At 38.7% G+C, this 22316-nt stretch overlaps 3 protein-coding genes across 5 annotated transcripts; all 3 read left to right on the top strand.

The window, feature by feature from the left end:
* The first annotated feature begins 3495 nt into the window (after window positions 1-3495).
* Window positions 3496-6148, top strand: LOC103932726. Its single transcript, XM_009342364.3, has 4 exons — window positions 3496-3645; window positions 3867-5566; window positions 5666-5714; window positions 5803-6148. The coding sequence occupies exons 2-4, from the start codon at window positions 3899-3901 to the stop codon at window positions 5997-5999; spliced, it is 1914 nt and encodes a 637-aa protein (XP_009340639.1). The 5' UTR covers window positions 3496-3645; window positions 3867-3898; the 3' UTR covers window positions 6000-6148.
* A 2433-nt stretch (window positions 6149-8581) lies between these two features.
* On the top strand, window positions 8582-13841 carry LOC103932724. The gene is made up of 10 exons (XM_009342361.3): window positions 8582-8928; window positions 9040-9107; window positions 9199-9260; window positions 9378-9527; window positions 9612-9788; window positions 10015-10227; window positions 10413-12130; window positions 12219-12284; window positions 12378-12447; window positions 12934-13841. Exons 1-10 carry the CDS (start codon window positions 8720-8722, stop codon window positions 13618-13620), a joined length of 3420 nt encoding a protein of 1139 aa, XP_009340636.2. The 5' UTR covers window positions 8582-8719; the 3' UTR covers window positions 13621-13841.
* Window positions 13842-14252: 411 nt separating this feature from the next.
* On the top strand, window positions 14253-21497 carry LOC103932727 (CCR4-NOT transcription complex subunit 10). Of its 3 annotated transcripts, XM_009342367.3 has the most exons (7): window positions 14254-14824; window positions 15509-15595; window positions 17335-17499; window positions 17630-17716; window positions 17795-17866; window positions 19085-21039; window positions 21142-21497. In XM_009342367.3, exons 1-6 carry the CDS (start codon window positions 14630-14632, stop codon window positions 20990-20992), a joined length of 2514 nt encoding a protein of 837 aa, XP_009340642.2. In that variant the 5' UTR covers window positions 14254-14629; the 3' UTR covers window positions 20993-21039; window positions 21142-21497. The 3 variants fall into 3 exon arrangements, with proteins under 3 accessions (XP_048440959.1, XP_009340642.2, XP_009340640.2); XM_048585002.1 differs by having other exon boundaries at window positions 14253-14824; window positions 17338-17499; window positions 19085-21497; XM_009342365.3 differs by having other exon boundaries at window positions 19085-21497.
* Window positions 21498-22316: the final 819 nt, after the last annotated feature.

The raw sequence follows: 22316 nt of genomic DNA, 5'->3' as shown, positions 1-22316 counted from the left end.
GTGAGACCTTGCATTAGAAACTCCCATAAATTAAAGAGTTGAACTTGAAACAAATCCCTCCCAGTTGCATTGCACCATTCACAGTCATAAAGCAGAACAGAACGCCAGCCGGCACGGCCTCCATCGACTCCTCTTCCTGCGGGGGTTTCTTTCATCTCTGGTAATTTCTGCAACAATTATTTAAATCTTTACATACTAATCTAAATCAGTTTCTATGATGATGATGATACACACACACACACACACACACACACACACACACACGCACACGCACATCACCATGTATAATTGAACCTTGCTTCCGAAAATTAATCAAAGTTCTGATCTTAAAGCTTAATCAGTTTCCTGTGTTACAAATTTAATAATTTAAATATTAGTATTATTAATATTTAAATATTAAATATTCAAATGAATGAAAATTAAAATGGAAAAGTGGGTTAGTCTTGGACTGCCCATATATTGCAGTCTGCAATTGTTCCATTTTAATTTTATTTTATTATGAAAAATGATCATGGAAAGATTTGACCGGCAAGGGTTATGCATGTTTGAACAAAGGTTGCAGCTTTTTGTCATTTGGAAACAGATGTAATATTCAACAAAGGTTTGCATCCCTTGACTTGGAAGCAGACGCAACCTTTGTCCTTTGCAAGGAGATGCATCCTTTGAAAATGGGGCATATCAATGCCTATAAATAGACCACCAAGTCAAGCATTTTAGATATAGTTTTGCATCCAGAAATCATACAGAAATTAGAGTAGTTTAGTGTTCAAGAAAGAGAGTTTTAAACAATTTTGGTTCGCTGTTCTTTGTGGATTGGAGTGCTACTTCCGCAAAGAGAAAGATCGTTGTATCCTGGGAGACATTTGGCAATGCAAACCTTGAGGCACCGCTAAGAGGAAATCTTGTCTTAAGGCTAAAGAATCAAATTCTAGCCTCGATCTCTAAAGGTTCTTCTATTCCTTGTTTTTCTTGCATTTATAGAGATTCTATTGTGTGTTATTTAATAGTTTTAATAAAATATATAACAGTTTTTCCATACCTTTTTCCAACATCTTGTATATGATTTTTTTTTTCTTCTTAGAAATCTTAATTAAAAAGCTTAATCAGTTTTATGTATAATCCACCACTAGCGATCCACAACAATTTTCAGGATATGGTCTTCAAGTCTGACTCTCTGGAGCTCATCAGCAACATCAAGGGTTCGGAATCTCTCCAATCGTTTTCGTTCGATCAATTGGCGGTGGTCCCTCGTCAAGCGAATTGTGCAATCGATTGGGTTGCTTGGCAATGTAAAAGAGGGATGCACTCTAATGCTTGGGTCATATGGCCCCCATCCTCTCTGGTTCACATTTTATCCAAAGATGGTCTCTCTTGCCCCCCATAAAACTTTGGAAGCTGCGTTTGGGAAGGATAGCAGATTGGACCTCAGCCTCGCTTTTGTGTTGTGCTCTGCCTTCATCACAGGCTCAGCTTTGGGCGAAACCTCTTTTGGCTTTCTTTGTTTTGTATTTCTTTACTTTTATTCTGCCTTGTTTTGTCTTTCTTCCTTGTATTGCTATTTGGTTTCTGGGCTCTACCCTTAATGAAATGCTACCTCTTGTCCAAAAAAAGAAAAAAATCGTTAGAGGGAGAGCGTGAGTGGTGTTGCAGCAAAATGGAACAAGATATGTTGATGAAAATTCTACTATCTCTGCCTCCCAAAACTCTGATGCAATTCAAATGTGTCTCTAATATGGAAAGTAAATTGGTAGACCTTTCAAGTTGGTGGGCACTTTAGTAATTTGACCACAGTTCTATAAATGGAGGTGCAGCTTCTGAAAGACTCCAGAGGCTTTCCATAAGGGGAAGGGACTTGCTGACCCATTTTAAGGCGATCGGGTCATCGACCTGCCAACTTGACTTGCTCATATCTCCTTCATTAGATAGATAAGATGCATGCATACCTTTCACCAAATTACTTCAATCTAAAATAGAGGTTCAATTGCTACCAAATGCCCAATTGCTAGTGTAGAACAAAAATATAGGGGTAAATATCAGTTTACTACCCTCAAGTTTCGTGGTTTTCAACATTTGGTACATGAAGTTTTTTTTCGTCCTAGAGTCATACCTAAAGTGTTAATTTTGGGACAGTCTCACACATCTGTTAGTTAAACTGTTAACTCTGTCGTTAACTGATGATGTGGTGCCTATGCTGGACAATGAGTAGACATCATGTGTCATTAAATGATCCACGTGGAAATTAAAAATTCAAAAAAAATAATTATTTAAAGAAAAGTTATTAATTTTTTTTAAACAATAATAATAAAGCAAAAGCAAAACCCAGATCGTCTTCCCCAAATCCCCCATGCCCACCCTCCCTCCCTCACTTTTCCCTTGTCAAAATCTCGAGCATCTTGACCTCTCCTAGAACCTTCTCACCAGCACCCTCCCCGCCACCCTTCCTAACCTCAAATACCTCGACTCACCGGAAACAATTTCTCCAGACCAATTCCCGACTTCTTCGGTTGCTTCTAGAAACTCGAGGTCCTCTCTCTCGTCTGCAATCTCATCGAAAGCACCATCCTTCCATTTCTCGACAACATTTCCACCCTAAAAATGCTCAACCTTTCCTACAACCTGTTTCACCCCGGTCGGCTCCCGGCGGAGCTCGGCAATTTGACGAACCTTAGGTGCTCTAGCTCACCGAGTGAAACTTAGTTGGCGAGATTCCTGACTCGTTGGGTCGTCTAAAAAACCTCAAGGATTTAGACCTCGCCATCAACGGCTTCAAAGGGACTGTGGGACGGGAGAAGGAGGGCGACGACGGGATTTTTGGGATGGGAGAAGGGGGTGGGCTCGGGTGGCGACGGCGGGATTTTTGGGAGGGATGATGAGGGATGGAAGAAGGTGGGATGGAGGCGCAATGGGGAGGGAAGTGGTTGCGGGTGATGGGGGTAGGAGGGTGGGCACATTGGGATTTGGGGAAGACAATCTAGGTTTTGCTTTTGTTGTTGTTTTTTTTTTAACTTTTCTTTAAATAATTATTTTTTTGAATTTTTAATTTTCACGTGGATCCCTTAATGACACATGGCGTCCAGTTGTTATCCACATAGGCGCCACATCATCAGTTAAAGGTAGAGTTAACAGTTTGACTAACGGATGTATGAGACTGTCCCAAAATTAACACTTTAGATATGACTCTGGGACGAAAAAAGATTCATGTACCAAATGTTGAAAATCATGAAACTTGAGGGTAGTAAACTGATATTTACTCAAAATATAGATACAATGAATGCATATCTCAATACATTAAAATTGACATGATTCATATCTACTCTAAGAAATGCAAATACTATACTTTTTTTTTTTTTCAAATAATGTATCTTTACAGTATAATGCAGGCTAAAATCAAGGCATAATCCACATTATGCCATGTTGACACGATGTGACAGAAGAACTGAACTCGGCTAAAATCAAATAACATGTTCCATGAGGCCCACAAAGAAAGCAATGGATGATATTAGGTGGGCCCAACTTTTGAGTTAAGAGGGTTCAAGAAACGCATCTCTCACACTCGTTCTATCATCACGGTTGTAGAGCAGAACACAAAACCAGCAGTGCGGCCTCCATCGACTCCTTCTCCGGCGGGGGTCTCTTTCGTCTCCGGTAATTTCTGCAACAATTAATTAAAATCTTTACTTACTAATCCTAATCAGTTTCTGTGGTGATGATATGCACACACGCAGATCAGGACGTATGTAATTGGACCTTGCTTCCGAGAATTAATCAAAGATTTGATCTAAAATCTGAATCAGTTTACTGTTTGTGATTTTTTCTTCTTAGAAATCTTAATTAAAAAGTCTTCATAATTTGTTGTTTATCGTTAGAGGGAGAGCGCGAGGAGTGTTGCAGCGGCAAAATGAAAATGGGACAAGATATGTTGGTGAAAATCCTACTAACTCTGCCTCCCAAAACTCTGATGCGATTCAAATGTGTCTCTAAATGGTGGTCTGCTCTCATCAACAATCCGGGTTTCGTGTCAAATCACCTCTCCAACTCCGCGAACAACAATCTCACCACTCTCCACGTCTTTTTGGCGCGATTAGTAGTGCAGCGGCAGCATGAGGAGGAGGAGGAGGAGAACCCCAAGTGTAACAGCACCACTAAGAAGGGGGAGACTGAAGAAGTATTATCAATTCTTGAGTTTTGCAGAGACGATGATAATACTGATGACGAGCATAGCAATAGCTGCTCTCTTGTTGGTGTCCAGGACATCATTATTCCTCAATCTTTGATTCAAAATATCGGAGTGCCGGAACAACAATTTCGTGTCCACGGCCACTGCAATGGCATTGTTTTACTATCTAGTGAGAGTGGCCTAGTTTTATGCAATCCCGGAATTGGGGAATTCAATCGTATTCCCGATGAGCCATGCCTTCCAATGTGGCCCTTGGACCAGCCGGATGATTACGATCAGCAAGAACATATGGAAACTGGTTTTCATACTGGATTTGGCTATGATCCCATGTCTAATGAGTACAAAGTTGTGACCTTTACTACTTATTTTCAAGAGGTAGATGAACGCTGCCGGACATTTCTTAGTCGGCACAGAGCAGTAGTATACACCATGGGTTGTGATTTTTGGGAAGAGATCAACACAGATTCTTTAGAAACCGAAACTACTTTGTTTTGGCCTGAGGATTTCCAGATGTACTTCAAGGGAATGTGTTATTGGCTGGGAATTGAGCAAGATAAGGAATTATTTCGATTTGACGCAGTTGAGCATCGATTCCATGCAAATGGGATATTGATCATTTCCTTCGATACAAGTCGTGAGGTATTTCACGGTATACCCTTACCATATGAGCTCCAACAGTTTGTCCGGTCGAATCACCTCTATTTGAAGCTTACTGTTTGGAATGAATCAGTTGCTTTTTTTGCCCTTAGTGTGGACCATCGTCGATATCCTGAACCTTATGAAATGTGGGTGATGGATGATGACTTTAAGGGTGCTTGGACAAAACACTTGACCATTGAGGGCACAGATGATCAGATACGTAGGTCTGGACCTGTGGCGTTGTGGGGCGATGAGTGGCTTATGATTGACAGTGATGGACACGTAGTTTTCTTTAATCTTTGTACCAAAAAGCTTAAGCATATTCCCATTGAAACAGAAGATAAAGATAGTATTATTGTTTATGTGAATAGCATAGTTTCGGTCATGGGACGCAGCCACAAGCTTAAGAGCATAGAGAATACTTGCTCAGATAAAGATGAAGATGCGATAGTGGTGGTAGACGGGAAGAGGGAAAGTTGCCGGAGGTTGTACTCGTATTCGGTTTGGGCCATTCCACCGGCTGATGTTTCCCATAGAATCAAGAAGGTGATGGAGGGCCTCCAGGCAGAGTTTGGTGGGCCGGAGATCGAACCTCACATCCCCATCCTGGGATCCATCCAGATGATGAGTCGTGAGGATGCCCTTAACAAGTTTAGATTTGCTCCCATGGATGACATCGTTGCTAAAGTTGATCGGGTGGTTACTAAGAATTACTATCACCAGTGTGTTTCATTATTGATGGATCGAGAGGTATATATTCATTTTCTTGATGTTTTGTTTCCTTTTCATCTTTCTCGTTTTGGTTTGAGCTTGAATAGACTCACTTATTATTACACCTTCTTTTCTTAGTTGTTTGAAAATGCCCAAAGTTGGAGCTACCATTTCGGTTTCTACAACAGTAAGTTGTTGTTTACAGTGACTTAATTTCTTAAAGTGTTGACGGGAATGTACGTATGTAATCTGCGTGTCTGCAATATTTGATGCAGGTTCTATGCCATATTTGAGTCTCCTCTACGGGAAGTTGACGGAAAAAGAAAGGAAAAAAGCTGGAGAAATTGTTAATATTCTCGACGAGAGCATTACTAGCTTGACCTTCCCCATAACGCACTTTGCATTGTATGAAATAGACTACGATGACAGATCTCTGAAATCTTGGACCAAGATTGCTGAAATCGGTCGTTAGACAAGCTCTCCGGTTGCATATATATGCATAGCACTTGGCACACTACAAAAAATATGGGCACTGCACACAATAAATTCTTTGTGCCCTTTGAGGTCAAAGGGCACAATATAGTTGTTTGTGTTATTAAGGCAAAGCATTATAGAGCCTAATTTGTGCCTTCATTTTGATAAGTCTGACAGCCCTTTTCAACTGATTGGGCACTTTTGTGTAATCGTGCCCTATACCAAATTTTTTTAAAAAGAATTGAAATTTTTTTTTTCACATGAATTACATCCGGATTCTTGCCCACTCACATGCTAATTATATCGATCTATAATTAATAAACCTTAAACTGCATCAGTTGAGAAGAAAATTGAAAAGAAGAAAAGAAAAAAAAAATAAATAAATAAAACCTTAACTTAAATTCACGAATTGGGTGAGGTATTAAGATTAGAAACAATATCTAAAGAGAAAATAGAATGAGTTTAACCAGGTAATATATACTAAGTGAATGAAGTTGTATAACATTTTACAAGATAACAACATCTAAAATCTACCAAAATTGCGGTCCTCCTATCTCAACCTCCGCATGAATATCATCCAGTATTAGCGCCAATATATTTCTCTGGACAACCTCCACTGTCACTTTTTCTGCGAGCATTATACACATAATACAAGAGAGAGTGGAGTGTGAGTGTGTGTGTGAGAGAGAGAGAGAGAGATTCGGTGAGAAATGAAAAGAGAAGTGATGGTGGGTAAATAAGAGAGAGCGGAGTGGTAAGTGATTACTCGAACATTACTATAAACCAACAATGCCTGACGACCAAGTAAAATATAGTAACTACCAAGACCATAACGCAGCGGGTTGCACACAAGGGATATTGCACGCATGCAAAATATCACATCCAAACAACAACCGGTCATCACCACATGCAATATGTGTGACACATTCGGAGAAACCGAAAATGACATTCAAAGTCCACCAGTCCGACACATAGGATTTGATAAAAGGACTTAAAAAATGTTTCTGACCCACATGCAGCCGATCAATTTCCTAACAAACTTTCGTTTAAGAATCACTAAGGATGGACACATAATTTGGACTAAGGAGGAAGCCCCTTCTTGGTTACACATTGCACTATTGAAATCCTCTGACTTGGAATGGGGGCAAGGTGAAAGAACAAACGAAATCAAAAAACAAAGACAACTCAAACATGTTAGACTAACATTTAAATCTGGAGGTCATTCCGGGTATGATCCGACACTTCCTTAACCTTAATCTGGTCAATGCATTACCGTGAGTCTAGGGCAAAAGGTTTTCCATTAGCTTAATATTTAATACCTAGTACCGAAGTAAGGTGGTATTCCGGATATCGCGGTGGAAATCTTTACAAATACTAAATTTAGAGGTGACGTTTTCCCAAAACAACGTCACCGAAGATGGCTTTTGAACTCTGCCCCGGGCCCACAAGCTTACCTGTGTTTTTCCTCAACACTCCTTACTTCGAAAATATTTACAAATTAAACTCTATTCATCAATTAGGAAGCAAACAATATTCATCATCATTACAAATTTTTTTGCACGACATTCGAGATTGCACCGCTGAGTCTGAAATGTCTTTGCTACATCGTACAAAATTGGATCATATACAAAGATAGAAGACCAAACAGTACGTATTCTAAAGCTGGAGAAAGGCTGATCGGAATAATGTTACCTCAAAAGTCTGGTCATGACTCAACAACTCTATGAAGAGTTTGACCTAATGGAGTAATGATGATACCATCACCTTGATCAAGGACAATAGGTGAAATCCGAGTGACTCCGCTTATATGGCCGTACTTGTTCCACAAGACGTGAAATTTGACCCAAGCAACTCCAATTGTTGTCGGTGATGTTTCATCGTCACTTTTTCCTTTACTAGTTTTGAAAAAAATGGAGTTTTTAGATTTTATGACTTAAATAAGATATTTTTATATTTTAACATGAATCATTTTCTAAATCTAATTCAAGTATTTATTATTAAAACTTACCATATTTAAGTGTTATAACATTTATAAACCTATTCTTAAGTCATGTATATTTTTATGCTCCAATGACACTAATAGATAAAAATTTATCCAAAATTTAAATTCTTATTATTAAAAAAAGTCAACAACAATACATAAAAAATTTATATGAAAAAAACTCATGGGTACAAAGTATTGTGACAAATGTATAGGTACATAAAATTGTGGTACGAATACATTAGTATATAAGTTTTAATACAAATGTCTCACCTACGTAACTATAGCACACACATAAACCGTAATATGCATATATATACATATATATATATATATATATGAAGAAATTCACGCATAACGAAGAAATTGAACTTATCACAAACTCAACTATCGTTTACATGCCCTACAAACAAACCTGAAACCTTATCACAAACTCTTTCCTACAAATCCTTCCAAAAGTTGTAGAACTTCAAAAAATCCTCTCACAGAAATACATGCGACTTAGGACTCGTTTAACAAGTACTAGTGATTAAAAACGCTTTTAAAGAAATATTTTTTAGTTCTAAAAACATTTGAAGTATTTATTACCATTTATTAGGTTGATAAACCCGTCACCCTTTTCCGTGCTATGGCGCGAAAAGACTCCCAATTCCAAAAATCCAGTGCGACATTAGGGTTTCACCTCACATGCTACCGGTAGTCTGGGGCACTGCTGCTTCCTCTCCCCCACCGCAACGATGTCCGGATTTTCAGACCAGCTCGAAGAAATCAAATCCCTGATTTCTTCAGCCGCCACCAAAGCAAACAAGTCATTCGCCTACTCCACCCTCTTACACCTCCAGCAGCAATCCTCCGACTGCCACGATTCAATTCAAATGCTTGCGCGGAGCTGCTGGAGCCTCATCCGTCCGACCGTCGCCGATATTCGGAACAATGACGAAGAAATGTGAGTTCTTCCGATTCGAAATGTCATTTTTCTGGGTTTTTAATTTATTTTAATGGTATGGTTTAACTGAACACGTCTTGGATTTTTCTTTTTTATTTAAAAAATTTGCAGTGCAACTCAGGCATTGAAATGCTTGGGCTTTATGATATATCATCCGTCCATCGTCGCCGAAATCGCAGGTACATGTAGCCACTCAAAATTCTGTTTCGTTTGAAATTAAAATTTTGAACTTTTTATGCAGTTTCTGTCACCAATTTCTTTGTTTCGCAGTGGATGATGTCAAATTTGTTTTAGATTCACTGGCAAAGCTCATTACAACCACAAAAATGAAGGTTATTTCTTTATATTGACGGGAATTTATTACTACAAGCGATAATCTTTTTGTGTTTTCAGTTTTTGTTTTTTCGCGTGTGTGTCCGAATATTAACCTGCTGATTTCATAACTGCAGTCTGTTTGCAATTTAGGGGTGTGGTGCATATCTATCCAACAATTGAGTACACCACTTTTAGCTGCCCATTTCCATTCTCTTTTGCTTGCGATTGTTCATGCCATTGACAATCCGATCGGTTCTTTGTCGACTACTTTTGAGGCTATTCAGGTAATACATCGCAAGTATCATGTGTTTTAAATAGCGTTGTTTTCATACAAATTCTTCTGAATATGCCTTATGTTATTGTGACAGGCTGTTATGAAGTTAGCAACTTTGTTAAGTGAGAATATGAGAGAGATGTCGCATATATGGGCTCCTTCAGTATATAGAAGACTCCTTAGCTCTGATAAGAGGGAGAGGGATATGTCAGAGAGGTGTTTATTGAACACTAGGTCTACAATATTACCCCCTCCGCTAAATCTTTCCAAGGTACTCACTTGCTCATGTCATTTTCTTGAAGTATGACTTCTAGTATGGGTAGCTTATGCCGTGCCATGGAAAAATTAACCATAAGATTATATAGCATCCCTTCCATTGGGTTCACGGGTTTCACATAGAACCATGAGGTGGCTTTCCATGATCCTGTGTTGCTGGTTATTCTGTAATTTATATTGACATGTAAATTTCCTTTATCTTCATTTTCTTCCATAAACAGGCAGTTGTCAAAGATTTGAAGCCAAGGTTGCTTACTGGGATGCACCACATGCTAACCAATGGCATGAAGGTTCAAACTATTCAAGCATGGGGATGGTTTATCCGCTTACTGGGATCTCATGCCTTGAAGAACAGGCAGTTAATTAATCAGATGCTAAAAATTCCTGAGCAGACATTTTCAGATCATGACTCACAAGTTCAAATTGCTTCACAAGTAAGTCTAATTCCAAAGAATAGATGATATGTTTTTCTTAATGATTTCATTTATGTTATGCTGCTTGGAAGCTAGATCCAAGTCCCTAATCCTTGTCAGCGTTAAAACTTAATCTAGTCTCAGAATATCCAGACTTTCAGATTCCATGTCTTAAGCTAAGATTGTTATGTACTCCAATTTTGCAGGTTGCCTGGGAAGGTCTTATTGATGCCCTTGTTCACCCTACCATGATATTACCCTTTGAGACAAATGCGACAAAAAAGGACAATGGTATGGAACAAATAGGAACATGCAAAGGAAACGGTAGTGAAATTCAAAAAAAGGGATACTTAAAAAGCACAAAGCTCATTATGACACCACTGATAGGCATCATGTCGACTAAATGTGATGTATCTGTTCACTTAGCTTGCTTGAACACGTGGTGTTATTTATTGCATAAACTTGATACCTCTCTCAGTGATTCATCTATCATCAGAATGGTACTAGAGCCTGTTGTTGAGGCAGTTTTTCAAGTTGATCCTGATAGTAAGAGCATCTGGGCCAGGAATCTGTGCATAGATTTGCTTAATGTTTTCATATTGGCAAAATGTAAAGATATAGATTATGACTCACTTAATCAAGTGAACCATCAGTTATTGGGCAAAAGCTCTAGGATTGCTCCCTTTGTATCTGGAAGTTTCTCTTGGAAGCAGTATCCCATCAAATGGTTTCCATGGGATCTGAGGCTTTTAGACTTCCATTTAAAGATGATCTACATTCTTATCTGTCAAGCGTCAAGGGAAACTGTCTCCCACGATAACAGGATTTCAGCTGTGGATGCCTCCTTAAGGTTATTTAGATCTGTTTTGAAAGGAGTTCAGTTGGAGTTGAAAAGGTCGTCTATCAGTTATGATGATATTATGTTTTGTTTGAATGCAATATTGAAGTTCGTAAAAAATACTTGTGAAAAAGTTAGTTCAGATTGTAGTGACAGAAATGACTTACATCATATGTCGCTTCAGTTGGTGGAGGCTGTCTGTGAGGAGATTGAACATACTATAGTGGGATCCCCTCTTTACAGTGTGCCATTTGACATCAAGTGTATTGATAACCTGCAAATATTAGTTGACATTGGATGTGCAAAATCCGGTGTCACTAACGGTTACATGGATATGGTTTCACCAATGGTTTATTTAAGTGTACTTTACTTCTGCATAGTGGTTCAGTTAACAATGACCGAACCCAAAACAGACATCAATCTTCAGAGAATGCAGAATTATTTCAAATATCTGTTATCAATGTTTGATCCCCTGGAAAGCCTAGTTGTCACTAGTGGATTATTGTACAAGCACAGTGGTCCTAGCTGCTTAAGGATGTGGATTGCAGTGGCAGAAGGTTTGAAGTTCTACATTGATGATATGAAGGATTTTTCGTCATTGAAAATGGAATCTGACAACAAATGTTGTTTTGCCATGTGCGATCTGTTGTCCTATCCACTAGTTGTATGCTCCTGTACTCCGAAATACTTTATGTCTGCAGAGCTTGGAAGCCCCTCAAAAGAATCTCATGCTTCACATCACATACGGGTTGAGCTTGAACAAGTTATCACACTCTGGAAGTCCCTCTATTGTTCTCTCTGCACCTCAATATCTGGGTGTTTCATTGGTGGCAGTTTCTTTGAGGATCTCTTTTCAATATTGGATAGGTGCCTTGAAAAGTGTGCTAGCATGCTTGTGTGTGCTGATGAGTATGTCTTAAAATTCAAGGATCTGGCTCTTCATCGCATTTCCTCATATGGCGATGTGTTGATATGTATTTTGGAAAAATTCTGGTCTTCAGAATTTAATTCATATCGAGATAACAAGCATGGCTCTAAGCACAAGGTCTCTAGTGCCATTCAATTCTGCTTGAAACTGGTCATCAGGTTAGTCCAAATGTTGCTAGTTTGGATTTAGTCAAAGGCAAATGCTTCTGCCATCAGTTTTTATGTTTAATGTGTTATTATTATACAGATATATGAAGTTGTTGCAGACAAAGATAGGATCAGACGAACCAATTGGTCTTAGTGCAGTCTCAAGGTTAGTTTAGGTAGCCATTTTGTCAACTTTCATGTTTGTGTTCCTTGTGTAATTACATTAATGTCAATTTCTCCTTTGATGTGAAATTTTCAGGGTATATTCTGCATTGGCACACTTGCTGAGTTCCCTGCACTTGAAAGAGGATATCCTATCCTTCTTCAAGGTTTGTGCTTATTTCCAAGGTTTTGCGTTCTGTCTCATTTCATACTGAGATGAAGCAATATGATAGACTGTGTACCAGTTCACTGCCATAGATCTTTAGATTGTTTTTCTTTATTATTTTGTTTCTGATCAAAGTTGTTTCAAGTGGAAGTGAATGATATCTGTTCAAATTAGTCATAACCCCTAACAAATGTGTAATGAGCATGCACCGGCTCTTAAAATTTTACCTTATTTTTTATTTTTGGCAAACCATAGAATCTTCACTATAAATTCATCTAAACTATGGGTGCTGGAAACCTTCTATTAGAGTATGTTCCTCATAGGAAAGCTGTTCTGAGAGCGTTGTCCTTATCTGTTGGAGTTGGTGATCGAGATACTGAAATTTCTTGCCGTTTCATCTGTTATTTGAGGTTTCCTTATTGTTCAGTGTGTAAATGCATAGCTAAAATATTGTTAATGTTGGTTTAATGCGTTCATGTACTTGCAGATAGTATCTGATCCACTGCTTCAGTGGCTGGTACTCATGGAAACACAAGATGAGAACACCAGCGATCAATTTCAACTCCTGTGGGCAGAAATGCTTAATTGTTTAAGGAGGAGTCAGCCTCCAATAATCTTTGACTCTGCATTTCTCCAACTCCAAGCACCCATCCTTGCAAAAACTCTTGATCACCCAAACCTGTCCATTTCAAATCCAACCATCACCTTTTGGAATTCCACATATGGCGAACAAACTGAGTTGGATTACCCCCAGACCTTACGTCATGTCTTAGACAAGCTCTGGAGAAATGGAAGAATAAGCCTCCATAAGCGAAGCCCTCCACGTCAAAGATGTCAGTCTAGACTGGGATCCACTACCGCTCCACCAAGATACAGGGTCAATGCAACCCATAACAGAGGCTCAAAAAGAGTAGAACTGCAAGAGGACACGATAGGCGGTGAGCTCAAAGCAATGCCTCCATGTTCGAGTTTGAAAAGGAAAAGGTTGGAAGTAACTGAGCATCAGAAGGAAGTAAGGCGGGCACAGCAAGGAAGGGAGAGGGATTGTAGCGGTCACGGCCCGGGCATCCAGACTTTCACAAGCATGGATTTTTCGCAGGGGAACGAGGATACGCAGGACAACCAAGATATCCGGAATGCAGAGTGCATCTTGGAGCTGTTGAGAAAGGGATAGTTTGGCTGTCTCAGTACTCTCAGCTCCTACTTTGACAGTTTCCTGTGTATAGAAATGTAGAGCCCCAAATGTTTGGAGCTGGCCATATGTTATGTACATAACTGAATTACTTATGTTTTCTGTATTATATTAATTATGGTACAAGATTACTTTGTAGACTAGAGCCCACACTAATATTAAATTTTGGTTTCCCTTATGAGGGAAATTGAACATGGTACCCACTTGACAAGTGTAATTATAATTCTAAAAATAGCATGTTAATATCATTAGTTCGTTAGGTAAAGCACGTGCGCCCAAAAATAACTTTCGAAATCTCCATACAATCCCAATCACTTTCGTTGTTTTGAAAACTTAACTCCAATCATTAACTAAGGCACATCTTATTTTACTTCATACACACCTTAATTTGCGGCCGTCGAATTGAATGAATTAAACAATATCAAATGATATAAATTAACACACCCCTTTACTAAATCAAACAAAACATGAAACACAGCTAAAAACAAGATCATCACAAAATTCTAATCACACCCCACAAAGTATGTCGAAGTTTCAAACCATGGCCCATTTAGCACACGAGAGAAAAAGAAACAGAGTTGTCTGTAAAAGGCCTAATTGTTGCGTGCACCCAGCAAACGCCCCCTGTCGAAACTCCCATACCCAGCAACCTAAGAAAGCCCCAAAACAACTGCTCTCATTCTCTCTCTCTCTCTCTCTCTCTCTCTCTCTTCTTTCTCTCTCTATCTGTTTCCCTCTCGGTCGTATCCTTTTCTACTCTCTCTCTGCGCAAATCAGCACATTCGAGCAAAAGACGCTCGAACAGGTGTCCTCTCCTGCAAACCTCTTAGGGTTCGAAAACCCCCAAACCCCCCCAATTCCGACTTCATATCAATTCCTAAAACGCACCTTTTACCCTTTAGGGTTCGTCGTTTTGGATCATTGCTTCTGGGGGATTTGTGTATTCAGATAAGGCTTATTGGTTCCTGGGCTCTGATTGATCGATTCGCCGATGGCTTCGTCTTCGTCTCCGTCATCAACGGCTGCGAATCGGGACGGTTCTGCTTCAGCTGCCGAGGACGAAGCCGTCATGTCCGTGACCCGAGTTTTTGCGCAGGATGCGTTGCTGCAATTCCAGTCGGGCAAGTTCGATAAGTGCCTTACCGCCTTGTCCGAGTGCCTCAAGAGGAAGCCCAACGATCCCAAAGTAATTATCTTTTCGTTTTTTGTTTTTTGAAAAGCTAAGTTTTTTTCTTTTTCGAAAACCCAATTTCTGAAATGATTTGATAAATGATTTAATTTTGTATTTTTGTAATGATTGAGGTTTCTTGTCATTTCTTTATTTTTCTTTAGTTGAATTAATTGTGCAGTTCTGGATTAACTATAATTGGTGTTTGGGTGTGTGTTGGATCATATATCAGAATGTTAAGAACTTTTGAATTATGGGATTTGGTTGCTTTGATTACTAAAAATTGTAGTTAAGCTAATGCGGATTATACGAATTCTTACGCTAATGCTAAGTATGATATCGTCTTCTTGAAAAAGCTGATTGCTCCTCCATGTGAGTGAAAATGATCAAGAAATATATCTACCAGTTGTAAAAGATAAATTGGTGAAATGTACTATAAGGAAATGAATGGTTTAAAATACCGTGATCTTGAACATCAAATCATGCTTCAGATTAATTGATGGAATAATCTAGCTTTGCTGTACCAAAAGTTCTTATTTTCAGTACTTTACAACAATTGTAAGATTATTTTTACTTACTTAGATTAAGATTGGATTATGTTGCTTGTTGGTTCTTCATTTTGGTTCAAATGGCTTATAACATGTGTTTTATCAACTTTCTGTATACCATTTCTAATCTGCATATTATGGACATTGTTATTAGATATCTCATAATATTGGACTTGCGGAGTTCTATCGAGATGGTTGTTCAGATCCTAAGAGGTTGCTTGATGTGCTTAATAATGTCAAGGTATCTTAAATTTTCTCTTTTTCTTCCCATTATCACACACACACACACACACACATAAATAGTATTACACTGCTCACATATATACAGAATTGCACATGGCATTCTTGCAACGTCTTTACGTCGTTATACACTCAAACTATATGAGTTGTCAACGGACAGGTCATGAGATTTTTTTGTTTTAATTCTAAAATTGTTCAACTTTTCATTTGAGTGGCTCTAAATGTATTAGGGTGATGCTGGAAAAAGTTTCTGAGAGGGAGATTTGAGGAGATGTGGTGGGTTCTTTCTTTGTGTATACTTAAGTGGTTATGGGTGGAGCATTGGTAGAAATTTTGGTGCCTTGGAGCACTCTCTGTATTTCTATCAAGGCTAATATATTGAGATTATGTTTTAGCTGGTTAGTCTTGTAAATACTTCTGTTTTTTTTCTTGGGGTTAGAGTTTATCAATTTTCTATTCTAGACTCATTCCTTCTTTGATGTCTAAGGTATTATCTGTCTAAAAATCCCCGCCTAGGCGCTAGGCGGCTGACCACCGCCTCGATTAATCTCTAGGCGTTTGAAATTAAGAAAGAGCGCCTAAATCTGCTTAGGCGCCTGCCTAGCCCGCCCAGACCCGCCTAGGCACCTACATAGGTCGTGACTCTCACTTAGGCAGAAAATAAATAAATTTCATTTTGCATTTTATTTTTTTCCATAAAATTTAAGGGACTTGTTAAATACTTATATGCTGGTTCCCATGTTTTCATGTTCTAATACTTTATAATCTATATATCATTCTATTTTGCAGTTTGCATATTCCAATGGAATTATGTATTTTTTGAAGTTTAAACAGACAATTATTCATACGATATATATAAATTTACTTAAATCCACCTAGTCCGCCTAGGTGCTAGGCCCAGGCCCCGGCCCCGGGCCCCCGCCCGACTAGCGCCTAGCGTCTTTTAGAACCTTACTTAGGAACAAAAAGCTTTGTTGAGAGAGGGTTAAGAGGTTGTTGGACGTGGAACTATAAGTTAGGGAACAAGTTAGAACTATTGCCATGCAGAAGCATGCAGAGTTGAACCTTAAGCTAGATATGGTAACTGTTGACTGACATTGTTTTTGGAAGCTTAGAAACTTTATTGGCTGTGTTATACAATTATATGTAACTATGTAGTGAGTCTGTTAAAGGGGGCTACTGATGATTAGCGAGTTCATATTATTTAGCAAGGTTATAATTCTGGGCTTTCCATCAGAGTTGGTAACTATTTGAATGATGATTTTGGTATTCTCGAGGTTCTAGGGATGGTGCTGAGAATAATCTTTTAAATTTTAAAGGAATAGGTAGGGCTTTGTTGTCCTCTTCTATAATAAAGTCAAAAGTGAAAATCAGACATAAGTTAGAATTCTTATGATTTGGAGTTTTGTATTCATTGTATTTGTTGTTCTTTCATCTCCAAAAAATAAATAATAAAGGAAACATCAAATCACTGAACTAGCATATCAAATTGAAAGTGAACTTTAGTTAGGTAGTACTGAATTCCATTTATTATAATTTTGGTTTGCTTGGTAGTACTGAATTGTAGCAACTATGAAGATTACTAGAGCTAGCATGTAGGGACAATCATTTGGTTAGTACAGTAATTTGCATTTTGCTATTGAGACAAGCACCGGCATTATGCTGGAGCTTTTATTTACATCAATATGACAAGTTCGTGTTAACTTCTATTCTAATTTCTTCTAATTGGTGTTGGTTTAGAAGCGAAGCGAAGAGCTTGCTCGGACATCTGCAGAACAGGTGGAGTCTGGCAGCAATACTGGAGATAAAGTTGCGTTGGGGTCCAAAGGAAGTGGTGCAATGGGACATTCCTTTTCTGCTGTTTACATGGATGAATTTGACACTTATGTTGCTATCTTAAACATTGTATGTTGCTTCATCATGTCATGGTTAACTTTTCATTTTTTTTTTCCTGTTAACTGTTGATTTTATTTATCCAACAGTTAACTTTCTCTAATTCAGTAGATGCTTTTGTTGGAACTCTGTGCTTGTGCAGGCGGTTATCTGGTTCCATCTTCATGAATATGCAAAGGCATTGTCCGTTGTTGAACCGCTTTTTCAAAATAGAGGACCTATAGATGAGGTAGATTAATTATTACGTAAAATTATATTCTTTTTGTACTTGTAATGTTGTGTTAAGTGCTTCTTTATTTGTATGCAGAAAACTGCTCTTAATATCTGCCTTTTGTTGCTGGATGTTGGGCTGGCTTGCCATGATGCAATGAAATCTGCTGTAAGTACTAATACTAAAAGTGTGTAATTGCTTTTGTTATAATTGTGCATGGTGGTCATTTAGTTCACCCATTGTTTTCAAGGCATGGTACTGTTGAATTTTATATGTGTGCTGAAGCCTTTACCTTAGTATCAAGCTGGTGATCCTCCTTCTCTGCACCCAAATGGAAGAGGAGGATTATTTGCCTTCTTCTAAATTCTAGTTGTTTGTTGTTGATAGAACAGTGTAAGAAAGAAGCATGATCACTTGTGAATTATTCTTTGATTGATGATATATGTCTCTTAAGTTGGTTTACTGGAAGAAAGGGTACTAATTTTTCTTTGATTGTAATCTGTCGTTTTGAGTTGTTTTTTGAAGGGAAAAAAAAAACAGAATCCATTTAATTGCACTGTGATTTTCCACCTTGGTTCATCTTGAAGTTTGTGCATTCAATGGGTTTATGTTAGTTTTATTTTAAAATTGTCTTCTTGATAGTAGTTTAGGATAGAATGGTTTTTATGTCTGTCAAGTATAGTGTACATTGGGTGAAGATAACATTGTTATACTTGAGCTAGTGTTCAACTTGCATGTTTTGAGGTGGATGGGTGATGTTTGTTGTACAGTTCGATGATCTTTTCTGGTTCAAGCGTTATCTAACTTATAGCTTGATTTTGCGAGTGCTTTACCTGTAACTGAACTTGTATTATTTTTACCTTTTGTTTTATCTTTAATTTGTGAAAAACTTCTATTTTATTTTTGGACATCAATCTCATCAGGTTTTGAGGAGAGCTCATCTTTTTGGAATGCTATTTGTTTCTTTATACCTTCTGTTAAAAATTAATATAGAACGTTTGAATTACTTTAGAGGTTAACAAGCACTCCACCAAATGTAAATAAGCATCTGTTGGGTTAAATTCTTGATGTTGGCTGTTGGGAATGTAATTATTTTTGGGTGAGGTTAAAGTTTGAGCCTATTACTAATTGCAAAAGCAATATAGATGCTACTACTAAGTATGGTCAAGCACTTCTATCGTTATGATTTTTTCAATAGTGATTCAATCGTTCTGTTCATTTGTGTATGAATTTTACAAGCATGTGTCGAGTCCTGCTTTGTTATGCACTATAATTAGAGGGGGTTCCTTTAGTGGTTAGCTACGTTGGGGTAAAGATAAGCATGCTATGTTTGTATTCTGTTGATTTGATTCCCAACTAATTCTTAGTGTAATTCCATTTATTCAGGATGTTTTGATTTATCTGGATAAAGCTTTTGGTGTGAGTTGTATGAATCAAGGAGATGGTGGAAGCACTGCTTTGCAACAACCTGCAAACCCAGTTGCAAAGCCGCCATCTCTTTCTACCAATTCATCAGCCACAGATGGTCCTACTTTGGATTCAGATCCGAATGCTTTGGAGCCTGAGGAGACTAGCGAGTTTGATAATGCAGATTTTGACATGGATGTTGCACAACCTACTGTTCTATTATCTTCAAACGATATTTCTAGGAATCCGGTTGACATATCTGCCTCTTCTGTTTACCTGAAGCTTAAGATGCAACTTTACAAGGTTCAGTTTCTGCTTCTCACGAGGAACTTAAAGCAAGCTAAACGTGAAGTGAAGAATGCTATGAATATTGCACGTGGGAGAGATTCTTCTATGGCTCTCCTCTTGAAGTCCCAGCTTGAATATGCTCGTGGTAATTATCGTAAAGCCATCAAGTTGTTGATGGCATCTAGTAATCGAACAGACACAAGGTTATCGAGCATGATCAACAATAATCTAGGCTGCATTTATTACCAGCTTGGGAAATATCACACATCATCAGTGTTCTTCTCCAATGCATTGCTTAATTGCTCATCTCTCCGGAAGGACCGGCCTCTAAATCTCTCAACTTTTTCACAGGACAATTCCCACTTAATCGTATACAACTGTGGTATGCAGAACTTGGCTTGTGGGAAACCACTACTTGCTGCGCGCTGTTTCCAGAAGGCTGGTTTAGTTTTCTACAATCAGCCTCTGCTGTGGCTTCGATTTGCTGAGTGCTGTCTGATGGCTTTGGAAAAGGGATTAATGAAAACCAATCTGGCATCATCAGAAGTTAGAGTTTATGTCATTGGCAACGGAAAGTGGAGGCAACTAGTAATGGAAGATGGGGTTTCGAAGAATGGAAACTTGGGTTCTTTTGAAAGAGGTGATTTATTTTTGGGCAGTGATCGGCAGCCTAAGCTCTCAGTGTCCCTTGCCCGGCAGTGTCTCTTGAATGCCCTGTCCTTACTGAACCGTTCTGAGTCAAGCTATTGTAAGAATTCTTTGCCCTCTAATTTCTTCTTAGAAGATAATGAATTAGGGGAAGTGGCAGCTTCCAAGAATTCAAACCACAAGAACTTTCACAGCATGAATTCCGAGGCATCTGTGCTATCTGTAGGCTTGGGTCAGGTTGGCATAAATGGGGATGGAAAAGAGCAAAGGGCAGGAACTACTCAGGAGCTTGTGCAGAACTCGCTTTCATATTACGCTGATGTTCGTAACAAGGAAAATCTGTTGATCAAACAAGCTCTTTTGGCAAACCTGGCATATGTGGAATTGGAATTGGAAAATCCCATGAAGGCCTTTTCAATCGCAAGATCTCTCTTGGAACTTCCAGAATGTTCGAGAATTTACATCTTCCTAGGTCATGTGTATGCCGCAGAGGCTCTTTGCTTGCTAAACAGGCTAAAGGATGCTGCTGACCATTTGATGACATATTTGTCAGGAGGTAACGACGTTGAATTACCATTCAGTGAAGAGGACTGTGAACAACTGCAAGGGGTCAGGGCTGATGATTATGAAGAGTCGAACGGAGGATCAATGGCTGCCAGAAACTCATCACCTGAAGACAGATTAGGTATTGCGTTCCTCAAGCCAGAAGAAGCACGGGCAAACCTGTACGTAAATTTTGCTGCCTTGTACGCTATGCAAGGTGAACTTGACCAGGCTCGCCAGTTTGTTGCACAGGCATTGTCCATAACACCCAACAGTCCAGAAGCGACTTTGACTGCAGTGTATGTGGATCTCAAGGCCGGTCGGTCACAGGAAGCTCTTGCCAAGCTAAAACACTGTAGTCGAATCACATTTGTACCAAGCGGATTGACATTGAACAAAGCATCTTGATCGTAGTATCGGTGGAATATCGTAACGTACGGGCCCACCTCTCAATGGTAAGCTAGTAGGGGTAGGATTTGTACCATATATATATATATATAGTTCAATTCAGAAATAAATTTTTCTGTTCTGTGTTCTTTTGAAATCTTCATATGTAGGGCTGGGCTTATTAATTGGTGGTGGGGCTGTGTTTTGGTTAGTGCGGAAGCCCACCTTTTGGTCACACTTGGAGATGTAGTTGTTGTGATTAGATTTGTGTTTTAGTGGCTAATCGAGTTGGTTAAACATAGCTAGCTAGCTTAGATCTCATGTGTTGTTCTAGAGAAAGGAACTGAAAATGTTTATTCATTCTGTATCAACATTGAAGTCATTTTCCCTTCGCAAAATGTCCTTGTTGTAGTATTTATTTCGCCATTAGACCGTAGTTTATTTTTGTTGATTTGAATGTTCAAATGTGGACGATTATGCAGCCTAATTAAGGTCATTAGCATGTATTATTGAGCATTTGATGGTTTCTTGGTGTCCTCTTAGCTTTTGCTTCCCTTTGAATTAACATTTGTTGTAATTCTCTAGAGATTGTTAATAGAGACATTGCTAAATCAAATCCTTGAGGAATCTTGGACCGCAAAGATCAAGATGACTCTTTGACAAGGCAATGTCGTGTGTGCGCGCGGATGGACACGACCACGTGACATTCAGAGAGATTCTTTTGTTTGGACGCCTCTACCAACGAGGGGCAATGTCTTGTGTGTGCGGTCGGACACTTACGTGGGCCGGACGTTTGTACACTCCTAAGTGTCCCGGACGTCTGTACACTCCAGTCCAATAATACAAGTGGATGTGGATTGATCAAACATTCACATTCCGATGTGTCCTGCATTGATACTATAGAATTGAGAGAAACGAATAATAGACCGGCAAAGGTACAAAATGTTGTCTTGCTGGTACTGAAAAACCAAGGGGCGTTTAAAAACCATTTCGTTTTTGGTTTTGGTTTTCAGTTTTTTTTTATTTATTAAAAAATTGTTTGTTAATTATCTTCAGCTTTCAAAACAATGAATTTTTTTTTTTTAAATGAAGTGGTTATCAAACAGCCTCTAAATAACCACATCCTATTAACAATTTCTTCGTCGGATGATTTTACGGGAAATATACAAGTGTATGACATGTCGGTAGATTAGGAACAGGGAAAATCTGGGTTGCATTGATACAACAGAAGAAACCAATCAACACAAACGACCCGACGATACACTACAGATATTTCTTTGATTTTTTTTATTTTTTATATTTTGTGATCACGATGATGATGGTGATATGTAAGAGGCGAACCATG

The sequence above is a fragment of a genome, unplaced genomic scaffold, assembly GCF_019419815.1.
Source record: "Pyrus x bretschneideri cultivar Hongxiangsu unplaced genomic scaffold, Pyrus_bretschneideri_v1 Contig1, whole genome shotgun sequence".
In the NCBI taxonomy this organism is placed as follows: domain Eukaryota; kingdom Viridiplantae; phylum Streptophyta; class Magnoliopsida; order Rosales; family Rosaceae; genus Pyrus; species Pyrus x bretschneideri.
Note: the sequence above shows the minus strand (reverse complement) of the source record. Positions and strands in the feature narration are given on the sequence as shown.

What these genes read in the sequence shown, in the direction of transcription:
- LOC103932726 (XM_009342364.3), top strand. Translation starts at nt 3,899, where the DNA reads ATGAAAATGGGACAAGATATGTTGGTGAAAATCCTACTAACTCTGCCT. An exon ending in CATTATTGATGGATCGAGAG is followed by an intron (nt 5,567 to 5,665) that starts GTATATATTCAT and finishes TTCTTTTCTTAG; the next exon opens with TTGTTTGAAAATGCCCAAAG. An exon ending in CCATTTCGGTTTCTACAACA is followed by an intron (nt 5,715 to 5,802) that starts GTAAGTTGTTGT and finishes TATTTGATGCAG; the next exon opens with GTTCTATGCCATATTTGAGT.
- LOC103932724 (XM_009342361.3), top strand. Translation starts at nt 8,720, where the DNA reads ATGTCCGGATTTTCAGACCAGCTCGAAGAAATCAAATCCCTGATTTCT. An exon ending in CGGAACAATGACGAAGAAAT is followed by an intron (nt 8,929 to 9,039) that starts GTGAGTTCTTCC and finishes AAAAATTTGCAG; the next exon opens with TGCAACTCAGGCATTGAAAT. An exon ending in CATCGTCGCCGAAATCGCAG is followed by an intron (nt 9,108 to 9,198) that starts GTACATGTAGCC and finishes TTTGTTTCGCAG; the next exon opens with TGGATGATGTCAAATTTGTT.
- LOC103932727 (XM_009342367.3), top strand. Translation starts at nt 14,630, where the DNA reads ATGGCTTCGTCTTCGTCTCCGTCATCAACGGCTGCGAATCGGGACGGT. An exon ending in ATGTGCTTAATAATGTCAAG is followed by an intron (nt 15,596 to 17,334) that starts GTATCTTAAATT and finishes GTGTTGGTTTAG; the next exon opens with AAGCGAAGCGAAGAGCTTGC. An exon ending in ATGTTGCTATCTTAAACATT is followed by an intron (nt 17,500 to 17,629) that starts GTATGTTGCTTC and finishes GTGCTTGTGCAG; the next exon opens with GCGGTTATCTGGTTCCATCT.